General features: G+C 39.9%; 1 protein-coding gene across 3 annotated transcripts in view; it reads left to right on the top strand.

Annotated features, from left to right (window-relative positions):
- The first annotated feature begins 3,870 nt into the window (after positions 1–3,870).
- Sel1l2 (SEL1L2 adaptor subunit of ERAD E3 ligase) overlaps positions 3,871–13,331 on the top strand; it is a 154,923-nt gene continuing 145,462 nt past the window's right edge. For all 3 annotated transcript variants that reach the window (XM_021150051.1, XM_021150056.1, XM_021150042.1), the window contains exon 1: positions 3,871–4,003. In XM_021150051.1, coding sequence (XP_021005710.1) covers positions 3,946–4,003 — 58 coding nt within the window. In that variant the 5' untranslated portion in view covers positions 3,871–3,945. The remainder of the gene's footprint in view (positions 4,004–13,331) is intronic.

The following is a 13,331-nucleotide window of genomic DNA, read 5'->3' as shown; positions in this document are numbered from 1 at the left end:
GGTTTAAGTACTTAGTGGTAATTATTATAATAATAAAAAGTATCATTCCAAAAAGGTTAAATTGTGTCTCAAACATTCCGGAAATGTTCAGCTCTCAAAACAGTTCATGATTCTTCCCCTCCATTTGATCTCCTTGGAATTCTCCTGTCTGGATACCTTTGTCGCACACTCAGGTAAGCAGTGTGAAAAGCCAAGTACCATCCAGGTCCTTCTCGTGCCTTCGTGTTCATATCGAATCTGCTCAATTTTACCTTGTGGATTAGTCCGCAGTGCTCTACTTTCCAACAGAAATGCTGTCTGGATCACCCTGAGCCACTAGAGACACTTCCTCACCAGCCTCGCTGTTCACTTCTGCCTTCTGCCCAGTCTCTTCACCACCACATCTCTCATTGTCTTGTCAGATAAGACCATGCCATCCCATTGGTGGAAATTAAGGTCTTTTATTGCTCTTTGCTAAGGACTGAATTGTGTCCCACCCACCTCAACATTTCTGGGTTTGTAGTCCTTTGATGCAATGCAGTTATATCTGGAGAGAATATTGTTAAGAGGCAGGGCCATAGTCTGATAGCACATATCCTTTTTAATGGGAGAGAGAGATGGCCTTCCCTCCCTTACCTATCCTTTCTCTGCCATATAAAAATACAGAGGAAGCAGGTGTCTTCAAGCCAACAGGAGGATCTTCATCAGAACTCTACCACCCTGACACCCTAATCTCAGGCCCTCAGCCTCCAAAAGAGTGGGAAACTCTTTCTGTTACTTAAGTCCTATTCTGTGGTATTTTATTTTGGCCACACTAAGTTTACTAGTACAGTCATGAAGAATGGAGTAGCCATCTTCCACCACTCCAGCCCTATAACATTTTCTACCCACATTGCACCCCCAATCTGTAGTTCTAGATATAACCCCACTTATGAATTTTCATTTGTTTGAACATATCTTGTCCTCACCACATGGCCTTCTCCCATGTCATCACTATATCTGAAACATGATTTGTGTGATTAACTACTACTTTAGCATCATGTTCTTAGGTCTGGTATTGCTCGTATATGCCTCTGATCCCTACACTCAGGAGACTGAGACCAAAAGACTAAGTTTCATACCATCCTGGGCTACTGAGACTATCTACGAACGAGGAAAGAAAAAAAATTCCAAATAACATCATTCTCTATCAAACCATCCTTGATTCCCACTTGATCTCTACTCCCAGTTTCTCTATCTGTGTCATCGGTGCTCCTTTAACTTCATATGAAGTGCCTTCATAGTTTATCATTTTTTCATTTGTGATTACAGAAGAGAGACAGATTAAACTACAGTCAGGCAGTAAATAACATGTTTCTAACAATGAACCACATATATGATGGTATTGCCATAAAATTATAAAAGAGCTATAGAGTTCTAATTGTCTAGCGACATCAGAGCCATTGTAACCTCATATCACAATGCATCCCCCATCTGTCTATATTGATGCTGGGGCAAACATATTGTTGTATAGAAGGACAGCACATGCAATCGTATACATTACATATGACCTGACTGTATTACTAAGTGACTGTTACTGGTTAATTCATTGACTTTTCTATAACTTTTGTCTTTCTATAAATCTGATCATTTTTATAGTATATTTCTCTACTTATAAAAATGACGTTTTCAAGCCGGGCGTGGTGGCGCACGCCTTTAATCCCAGCACTGGGGAGGCAGAGGCAGGCGGATTTCTGAGTTCGAGGCCAGCCTGGTCTACAAAGTGAGTGCCAGGACAGCCAGGGCTACACAGAGAAACCCTGTCTCGAAAAAAAAAAAAAAATGACGTTTTCTGTTGAAAGTATGCCATACGTACATCTTACGTTCACACTGTCTGTGGACTGCATCGGGAGGTCAGTGTGTGTGATTACCCCATACTATGTATGGTAATGAAGTACATTCTGTAATATTTGCACAATGAGAAATTTCTCACACTCTATCTCCATCTTGAAAGAGTGTGTGACTGTACAAAAGAAAAAGAAGTGACTACTGAACAGAGATTGAAGGAATGTAGTCACAAGTTACTGAATACTAGCAGCCGCCATAAACTGAAAAATTGAACATTAAAGAATGTATTCTGGGGGCTGGGAGATGTCTCAGTAGTTAAGAATACTTAGTGCTATCACAAAGAACCTGTGTTTAGTTATCAACAGCCACACCTATCTCCAATACTAGGGATCTGATGACCTCTGACATTCAGTGGCATATATGTGATATAGATAAATGCATGCAAATAAATACCTATACATATAAATAAGATAAACAGCTTTATTCTAGGCTATGTTCTGGCTTAGCAGCAGAGCCTTTGCCTGGCATTCCAAAGACCATGAGTTCAAGTATCAGCACAACAACAAAAAAGAATAAACAAAAGAGAGAGGGAGAGAAGTGTGTTCTTCCTAGTGCCTCCAAAAGAGGCGCTTGGCTTTAACTGTCTAATTGTTATTTCAGATTTCTGTCCCCAGGAACTGAAAGAGAATAAATTTATATCATTTTAACCCTCTAAATTTATGGTGATTTGTTACTATAGCAATGGAAAACTAACAAAGGGAGTAATCTAAAAATCCATGACAATAGTCTTTCTGAAATAATTACTTGCACTCAATGTAAAAGTTGTGTATACTTTAGATAAAATTTCTCAACCTGTTCTACCTTTTAGATATTCTTAATATTTCCAGTCTTTTCCTTGAACACTCATTTTGGAACAAAACAGATTTGTCCCATAGTCGTCTTATCGGCCATAGCCTAGGGATGCCTTAATCTTAGGAATGCTGTTAGTACTTAATTACTCCTTGCTGTGATATGGATATGCCTGTGTGTCCTTTGCAAGGCTCCACATGCTAAGATTTAACCTCCATTATGAGATACTGGAGAAGGTCAATAACTTGATCTTACAATAATGTTTTGGAGATGGTTAGAATTATATATAGTCAGCAGTGTAGAGACCCCATGGTTGAATGTGGTGGCTTTATAAGAAGGGGAAGAGCAGGCCAGCAAGGTGGCTCAGCAGGCAACGGGCCTGGCTACCACACCCAACAACCTGAGGTAAATGCCCTCAGGACTCTCAAGGTGGAAGGAGAAAACTGACTCAAATTGTTCTCTGACTACCACATATGCGCATGGCATGTGTATATCCACCTCCTACAAATTAAATAAAGAAATGTGACCCAGAAAGGGAAGATCCTAGAAGAAATGCACTTGTACAGGGTATACTCCCTGCCTTTGCTGCTGTGTGATACCCTATAACCACGTCTGGGCTTTGCTAACAGGATGTGGCTCCTACACTTTTGCACATCCTAGACTGTGAACTGAACTAAACCTCTTTTCTATAACGTTATCCAGCCTCAAGCATCTTCATATAGTATATTTAAAGGGGGCAGAGAGATAGCTCAGTGATTAAGAGCACTGACTTCCAGAGGTCCTGAGTTCAATTCCCAGCAATCACATGGTGACTCACTACTATATGTAATGAGATGCCCTCTTCTGGTGTGTCTGAAGAGAGCAAAAGTGTGCTCATATGCATAAAATAAATCTTTTTTTAAAAGGATAATATGTGTCTCTAGAGGTAACACAAAGGAAGACTCTCCAATGATCCTGAACAGTTGAACTTAGTATAAAAACATACATACTAGGCTTATGGTATCTCCTTCTGTATTAGGAAGTCACCTCTACTTGTTTTAAGTTTAGCCTTCATCTCCAACCACAAGAATGGCAGACTAAATAGGCTCCCTTCTCATAGCCTGCTCTTTCCAAACACTCAGCCAGCTTCATTCCAACTTCAAAGGAACTTCCAAGAAGCCCATTGGCCCAAGAGTAAGGAAGTGGTTGCTTAGCAACTGAGTCCTGACTCCCACAGACCTGAGAAGAGGAAGCTTGTGGGCCAGCCACCTAATTCTGCCTGTGTTAAAGTAAAAAGGAGCTGCTTAGGAGATGAATCCCTTGGCTTTGTTAGTAGAGATACTGATCATTATCGAGGTCACAACTAAAAGTAAGTGTATCTGTCCTTACAATTCTCTATAAATGTCTCCTCTCTTCTCACTAACAGCGCCAAGACTTTACGCCAGTTAGAAAATCAGAAGGAACCTCACTAACTTCCCAATTAACAATAATTTTAAACAAGAACTTATTTAAGACAATACTGATTGGAGGTGTGTGTGTGTGTGTGTATAATATATATATATATATATGTATATATATATATATATATACATATAAAATATATATAAAAGAGAGAAGAGGGGAGACAGGAGAGAGGAGAGAGAGAGAGAGAGAGATCTATAAGGAAGCTATAATCTTTATAAAGTAGAGCTATTTAGGCCAGACAGTTAAGTCAAATCAACAACTTTAAAGGACGACTATGGGATCAAAGGGTAGAAAAGTTCTACAAACTTTTATCCTTGTAAATAGTCGATACAATCACAATTTTATTTCTGAAGCTTCAATGTTACCTCCAAGGTCACTATCTTAAAAGGGAAGTTATTTTGCCTTGTTTCCTTGTTCATTTCTCAGAGTCATTTTATGGAATATGCAAAAAATTTAGTCATAAGATTCAATACAAAGAACATTCATTTGGATTTGACCCAGAAGTTTAAGCTTAGTTTACTCTCTGAAAATTAATTAATGTTATACACCATATAATAGAATAAAATAAAAAAACATATGACCACCCCTATTAATGCAGAAAAAGCACCTGACAAAATACAACACATTTGCAATTACAAACACTCAATAAACTAAAGTGAATTTCCATGAAGCCAATGAAAAAGTCTAGCATCCTGAAAGGTCATCCACAGTTAACACAATAAACAATGAAAAGGTTACATCTTTCCCCGAAATCAGGAATAAGTGGAGAATGCACACTCTTGCCTCTGTATTAAAAGTTCTTGTTATGGACAGAAGGAGGAATTTAGACCCTACCTCATACCATATACATAAATTAATTCCAATTGGATAAAAGACATAAACAGAAGCTGAAACTTTAAAACTCTAAAAAAGTGAAGCAAATCATTCTGCCCCCAGATGAGGTAATCACGGGCTTAGATTTTCCACCAAGAGCATAAGCAAGAAGAGAAAAAGAGTCCGCTGGATGTCAATTAATGATTCTGTTTCAAAAGAGGCCATCAGAGAACTGGAGAAAAAAAAATGACAATTCACACCCAGTAGGAGTTTAGTACTCACGGGCTAGAGAGATGGCTCAGTCATTAAGAGTGCTGGCTGCCATTCCAAGAGTCCTAAGTTCAATTCCCAGCAACCACATGGTGGCTCCCAGCCATCTGTAATGAGATCCGATGCCCTCTTCTGCCCAATTCCTTCTATCATATAGTCATCCATGCAAATAGAGCACTCACATGCATAAAATATGTAAGTAAATCTTTCTTAAAAAGAAAATAAAAGTTTATATATACTCAGAATATATAAAGATACCTTACACAGCACCCAATGACCCACTTTTTAAATAGCTGAAGGAATTTATTGGAGATTTTTACAAACAAGATGTACAGGTGGCCACTCACACACCGGAAAGATATTTTGCATTAAGGTCATTAAGGAAATGAAAAGTGAAACCGTAATTAGAAACTCCATTACACCCATTAAAAAGGGCTACTGTAGAAAATGGAGCTGTTTTCCTTGGTGCACACCTGATAAGATGTGTCACTAGCAGTTCTCCTGGAGCCATCAATCAAAATTCTGCCGGAATTCAGACTCATGCCACATCTGCTCAGACCCGTATGTCTGATCCAGGCATAAAGCTCAACACATGTGGCCAATCTTTCTGTCATTCAGCAACCGATATAGACTGCACCGTCATAACAGGAAAGGTGTCTTGAGGGCATGACCCCACACTGAAAAGGCTCCAACTGGCAATGACACAAATTTATCATAAAGGAGAAGAAGGCTTGGACTGAAAAGCCAGCTAGGGGGACTCTGCTGATCCTCAGAAGCAAATCTTCCAGACGACAAGGAGGGGAGTTGTACTTGTGTTGATTGTAACTTTACAGAATTTCGAATCCTGTAGGAGACAGGTGTGTATTGGAGAAATTATCTTAACTACACTAATCGAGGTGGGAGCCATTATCTGATTGGGATTCTAGGCTATATAAAATATGGTGAAGTGGAGCTGAGTAGTGTGTGCCCACCCCTTTCTGCTTCAGATTGTAGGTACAGCATAACCAGCTGTGCCAGGCTCCTGCAGCAAGACAAACCCAAATGTCCATCACCAAAGCATGTTGTACCTGTACAATGAAATATTACTCAGAAAAATAGAGCACAATATGGCTAAGCCTTGAAAATATTATGCTAAGCAAAAGAAACTAGGTACAGAAGAATGTATGTTTTACAACTCTGTGGATATAAAAAGCCTTAAAAGATTCACCTTCTCAAAGGCTGAAAGTGCATTATGAGTTACCATGGGTTCAGAAATATGGAACGATTAGGAACCATATTCCACTTGGAAGGAATATGTTTTTCTCGGGTTAATAAAAATAAAAGTAATATGAGAAGCATGTGCCTGCAATCCCAACTATGCAGGAGGCTCAGGTGGGAGAGTCAGACGTTAGACACCAACCTAGGCAACATGGTGAGGCACCATTTCAAAAGACAAACTAGGTAGTGCCAAAGTAAAGCACTTTCCTGGCATGCACTAAGCCAGAGGTTTAATTCTGAGTCCCTCAAATAATAAAGAAATAAAATTCTACTATGGTAACAATTTATAACTGCCCAAATAGTCTAAAAACCACTAAGAGAAGAAAGGGTGTTTAATGAAAGTTACATGCCAGAGCAATGAGGATACAGAAATAACTAATACACAGACCTTATTCTTGACCAGCTTAGAGTCTTAAAGGAAAAACAAAAGCAAATTAACAAATGGCAAAGTGCTGTGGGTCTTAGAAGTGTTTAAATGGCACTGTGGTGTACAAACATGGGAAAGGTCCTTTATGTTGGTGCATGGAGTGCTCAGGGAGGCTTCATAAACCAAATGGCATAAACTTAACCTTGAAAGGTTATTGAGTGATCAGGAAAGGGAAAGCAAGAACACTTCATGGCAGAGCTAGGGAATAAAGACACAGAAGATAAAAGAGCGTAGTCTATGAAGTGCATCCATTTACTGTGGTGTAGGGCATAAAAAGAGGCCCAGCAGTGAGGCTGACATGGTAGACAGAGGATGTGACGGGCTATAAAATCTGAACTGGATCTTGTAAGCAAATGGGAAGTATTTTAATGCTTTACTCAGAGAATTATTTCTTTAGGAAAAACTACCTTGGCAGTACAGTGCTAAATGGATTCTCCCTGTGTAGCCCTAGTGATGGTGGAGCCCATAAGTGGTTGTAGACTGATCCAAACAGAAAACAACATGGACGTAAGATATTGCAGTAGCAGGGGACACTGAGAAGACAGGGTGTTTGACAAGGGTGAGGGAGAACAGTGACCCAGATGTTGAAGGTGAATGGCCAGCAGTGGCATGTATCATCAAGAATGGTGGCTAAGGCCGTGGCTGACAAGGGACCACTGGAGCTAATGTCTGGGAAACCATTAGAGTTCCTGGAAACTTAGTGCAGAAGCCAAGGACAGAACCAAGATTTCAACCAGTCAGCTGACAAGGAAACAAAGTAGAGATGACAATGATTACAGAGATCTTCCTGAACTGTGTGGCACTTTGCAGGTCGGGCATGAGATTTCAATAGATTGTTTCTTGGCTCCGGGTGCACAGAAACTCAGGGACGCTGCTAGCTGAGGAGAAGGCAGCTGCTTCTCAGGCTAGTGCTTAAAGGCTTGTGATTCGTACATAAAATCACCCCTTAGGGGTTTGTTTTCCCTCTTCAGGTCCTTCTTCTGTACTTTACAAGGCGAACGGAACCACTCTGTCCTCCCCACCACCTCCACGTACACTTTGCAAGCTTGCTTTGTATGCCTATTTTCCCACTTGATATCTATTACACTTTGATTGCACTAGGTGAAGATGCTGACATGCAGACAGGGCTGCTACATGACTATCCTCCATTTTCCATTCACCAAGGAAATATTCCAGAGTAATTACTAGGAGTTCCCTTTTGACAAAGCCTCAAAATAAAATTCTTTTATTATAATAGAAAAATAGGCATTCATGCTAAGGTATATAGCTTAGAAAATGAAAGTCAATGAAATTGCTTTCTGTCCTCCCCACCAAAGCAGCTTCCATCTTAAGGAGCTCTAAGATACTGAGAGTTACCACGGTGAACAAAATCAGTAATTCAGCCCGAGGCATCCAGGACCCAAGAAATCTTGTTTCTTTCTAGTAGCAACTCCTCACGGTCATTTATTTCTATAATTAGAAAAATAAAAAGTTACCAGCTCATCTGGGCAGCATCTCATTTTCCTAATTGAAAAGGGCGCATATTGCAGGTCTCAAAGTAACCAGAGCTCAGTGAACAAGAAGCCTAGCAATCGCATCTAGAAAGGGCATGCACACCCATCACACAAAGAGCTGAACTTCAACAGTACCAGTAAACAATATCTGCCTGATTCTTCACTATTATCACCTAACAATTGCACCTGGGAACCATAGGTGTGGTTTGCAAGTATGTGCCCCCCATCCCTCTGTTGTCTCTTCATTTTGTCGTTTTCTTTGCACAGTGCTCTTTGTTTTTATTTTGACTCCATCTCCTTTGCCTATTTCACTTTTATTCCTATACCCTTGGGGACATAGCCAAGAAATTAGTAAACATTTCTATCAATCTTGTCCTCATGCCTTATGCTAATACTTTTACGGTTTCTAGTCTATTTGGTCTACATATAAGTCTTTAAAGTATTTTCACTTAATGTTTACTATTAGGTAAGTCCTCTCATTCTTATACATGTTTACTTACAGTTTTCCCTATGCCAATTTTTAAAGACTGTCCTCTCTTCAGTATGTGTTACTGTCATTTTTATTTAGAAAGAGAAATTAGTTGGCTGTGCTAAACATGATAGTATATAGTAGCATATACTGGTAATCCCAATAGGAGGCATGGGAATTTGAAACCAACTTGGGCTGTATGTCAAGTTCAGTGCCAGTCTAGGAAGTACATCAAGACGCTACCTTAAAAGAGGGTGGAGCATGCTCTGGGGAGATAGCTCAGACAATCAAGAACACTTGATGGTTTTGTAGAGGATTCCAAATTCAGTTCCCAACGCACACATGGTAGCTCACAGTCATCTTAACTCAGTTCCAGGGCATAGCACACAACTAGTGTATACACATATATAAAACACTCATACACACTTAAAAAATTTTGTGAAATAAAGCGCATACTCAAAAGCTCTTGCAGAACTAAACGGTAACTCTAATATTTGTAAAAAAAAAAAATGCATTCCCAAAACCCACAGGAGTAAGTCAAATCGATATTTTTATCTTTCTCAACCTACAGGCCTTTTAGAACCTTGAAGTGTAGCGTTTTGTAAGCCCCAGTTCTATTGGGTAATGGAAGGCTTTGACTGTGCAGTACCTGTTGACTTGCACAGGTCTACATTCTCCAAAGGACTGCTCTGGGTGTTTGCCTCTATCTGTTGACTTGCCTCAGGTGTTTCTACATTCTACCAAGAAGCCATATGAGAAATAAAAATATTCAATCACCCAAATACTTTAGAATACAGTGTGCTTACATTTGCCGTCATACAAAACACTCAGCCAGGAGAGTGGGTGCTTTCTTTCCCACCAGTCGTTTCAGCAATATGATGCTTGCATAAATCACAATGGTAGCATTTTCCCCCTTTTGATGTGATTTTTGCCATTTAGCTGGAGTCCTCTGCTTATTAATTATAATTTCCGAGTCTTGATTACATAGTTTACATAGTTTACATAGTTTACTGATCATTTAACTATGAATTACAATAGAAATATAATTTGTAACTCGTGCCTACAATAGAAATAGAATTTGTTTTCTTGAAACTTCTTTTAACTGGATGTGATGGTACATGTCATAACTGGACACTTGATAGGCACAAACAAAAGGCTGGAGAGTTCAGGGCCAGCCTGCTCTACATAGCAAGAGTTTCTTTAGAAACAACAACAACAACAAATTAAAAGCTTCTTTAAGCCCTTCCTCACAGACTGAGAAACAAGATCACAGACTAATAGTACTGGGAAGTTTAGGGGTAGGGAAACAGAAAGAGATTATTAGTGTATTTGATTAGCTCAGTTGGAGTAATTTTTTTGTTTTTGTCTTTGTTTTTTGGGGTTTTTTTGTTTGTTTGTTTGTTTTGTGGTTTTGTTTGTTTGTTTGGTTTGGTTTTTTTGTTTTTCGAGACAAGGTTTCTCTGTATGGCTCTGGCTGTCCTGGAACTTACTTTGTAGACCAGCCTGGCCTCGAACTCAGAAATCTGCCTGCCTCTGCCTCCGGAGTGCTGGGATTAAAGGTGTGCACCACCACGCCCGGCTTGGAGTAATTTTTTTAAAGTTGTGTTTGTTTTCCATGTTTGCTAGTTCCTTGAGAATTTCATAAAATGTTTTTGCTCATAATCACCCTTCTCCAACTCCTCTCAGATCCATTCCCCTTCCCTATCCCCAAACTTGGTGTCTTATTTTTAACCATCAAATAGTTAGATATACTCTTGGATATATGGCCTTCACTGTAGGATGGTCTACCCATCAAGAGACACGTCTTTAAAGAAAACTCTCTCCCAATCACTATCAACTGCCAATAGCTCCTAAGCTATGGATGAGACTTCATGCCCACCCTTCTCCAGACTGGAATTTTGTGTGGCCTGCTGTGAATCACACTTCTAACTTCTCAGCTGTCTCCAGAAAACACTGTTTCTTTGTGGTTATGGTTATCTACCCCTGTCCATGTCTCTTATAATCTTTCTCCATCCTCTTTCCTCATAGCTGAGCCTTGGGAGGTGGGGGTATGATATAGAAGACTTGTTCAGGGTTGAACACTCCAGTCTTTTAATTAAGACCTTCTGATTAAGGTCTCTTACCTTAATCCGTTGTGGGTCTCTGTGTTAACTGCCATCTACTACAAAGAAAAAAAAAGCTTTCCCAATTAGAGTTGACAAATATATTAATCTATGGATATCACTAGCAGTCATAGTTTAATATTATGTCCATTTAGCAAAGTAATAGCATTAGATTGCTCTCTAGAGCCTATGACCTATTTAGCCACATGTTCTTGGACCCCAACGATGGCTCAAGGTAGAGATTCACCTTATGCAGTGGGCCTTATAGCAAATCAAAAGTGGTAGATACTCCTGTGACATTCGTGCCTATTGCACCAGTAATACGTGTCTTGCCAGGCCTTTCATTTTTGCAGCTTGCAGTGTTCACAGATGGGTGAGATTGGTGATTCTTTCTCTCCTCTATGTATAGCGCCTTCTTGCACTGTGACAGCTAGCCAGCAGATAGGAAGCTTCCTCCCAGTACCAGCTTGATATCCCCATGTTTATGACTCAAGCGTACCGTCTCTTAAGCAATAAGATCTTGCTGTACCATTCTGGGAGGTAATCAAGAGCCCTGGCAAGAGCCTGCAATATTCAGGCATCTTTTGTACCTTACTGATCAACAATTACAAAGGTGGTGCCCCATTTCGGGGAACTGGAGTTTTCACTTATTGTTCTGTGATATCTAGTAGGAGCATTATTGCATTATTACAGGATAACTCCATTTAAATGTGGATATTTATATATTTACATAGTGCATGCATATGTTTTAGGAAACTTCCACAGTGGTAGGCCACCATGTGATTTTTAAAAGACATGTCTTTAATGTTAGTTATCCCTTCTGTGTTGCCTGATCTACTCTGTCTCCTCATCTCTATTCCCACTAAACCCTTCCTGTAACATTATCCCTCTCTAGTTCTTTATACATGTACTGTATCTTATCTCCACTAAACTGTGCCCATGGTCCCCTACTGATTTCCTGGGTTCTATGGACATTCCAACTGGACCACATACACCTGAAAATTCAAGGCTAACATGCTCAAATAAGACATTTGTCTTTCTGGGTCTGTAGGAACTCACTCAGAATGGTTACTTCCAGCTCCAACATGTTTATCTGTCAATCTCATAATCAGGTAGATAAATTGCACTTAAACACACTTTAAAAGCATTTAAACAAATTACAGTGTAAAAAGTTAAGAAAAAGAGTCTGGGAAGATAATCACCGAGTACAAAGCAAGCCCAGAACATACATACTCTCCCCATCTTAGAGCTGCCTGCGAGCATCAAAGGGCCCTTTTCTCTGAGTCAGATGAGTGTCTGCTTTGCTTTGAATGCCCTAATAAGGAAAAGAGCACAGAATCTAATACACAAGATCTACCCGAGGGAAGAAGCAGAACATGAGACCTTTGAAAAGTCAATAGTAAAGTTCCCCTTCCCAAAGCCAGGGACTTGATACATCAGACTTGATACATCTAGAGCAGAAAGAAAAAGGGAAGGAAAAAATAATGAATTTCTGAGAAGCTGTGACTACAAGCTAGCCTTTCTGGGACCCAGCAAGCTGAGTTTACCCTGCCCACCCTCAGCACTGAATCCTAGAACTCTGAGGTCTAAGGCAGTTTTATCTTGCTAGTGCCTAGAGCACCTAGCAGGACTTGATTCATGTTTTCTGTGGAAAGACAATCTCTGGCCACTCACAGACAGTTTACAGGACATAATAAAAACAGCTAAGTGTAGCCAGGCTTCCATATCCATAGCAGGTTTCTGTGAATTCAGCCAATCACTCATGTAATATTGGGGGTGGGATTTCTTTACTGAATATGTATAAGTGGCTTTTTCTAGTCAAACATTCCCTAAGCAGTATGATGTAAATATTTACATATCATTTACGTTAGGTATAAGTAATCTCAAATTGATACAAAATACATGGGAAACGATATGGTTTTCTGCTGACACTTCCAAGTTTTATGTAAAGGACTTAAGCGTTCGCAGAGGTCAGTATTGAAGGGGATCCTAGAAACAATTCCCTCACAAAAAGACAACAGATAAAAAAGACAACAGATTAAAGCACTCCTTTTGGTTCCTGGCAGGAGCATAAGGGTGAGCACAGAGCTGAAGATTCAAAGCTTAGCTCCTGGTAGACTCAGACAACACATGCTGCAGTACCCACAGAGTCACAGTTAGAAAGCCTAAGTTGTTAGAAACAGCATTCTCGACAAGATTAGGGAAATCAAATAATTTACCAAACATTTGATTAAAACCAATTTCATGCAAAGAAGCGCCAAGCTCCACAGACACATGCTTGCACAAAAAACACTACACACGCAGGCTGTACACTGGGAGGGAACAGTACAAACAGCACACATGTGAAAACTAAAATGAAGGGCGGGAGTAGGACCACAGGCCTCATCCCGCCGGATCAGCGC

This window comes from Mus caroli, chromosome 2, assembly GCF_900094665.2.
Source record: "Mus caroli chromosome 2, CAROLI_EIJ_v1.1, whole genome shotgun sequence".
NCBI lineage: Eukaryota > Metazoa > Chordata > Mammalia > Rodentia > Muridae > Mus > Mus caroli.
The sequence above is the reverse complement of the archived record's forward strand: the minus strand, read 5'-3'. Positions and strand labels throughout refer to the sequence as shown.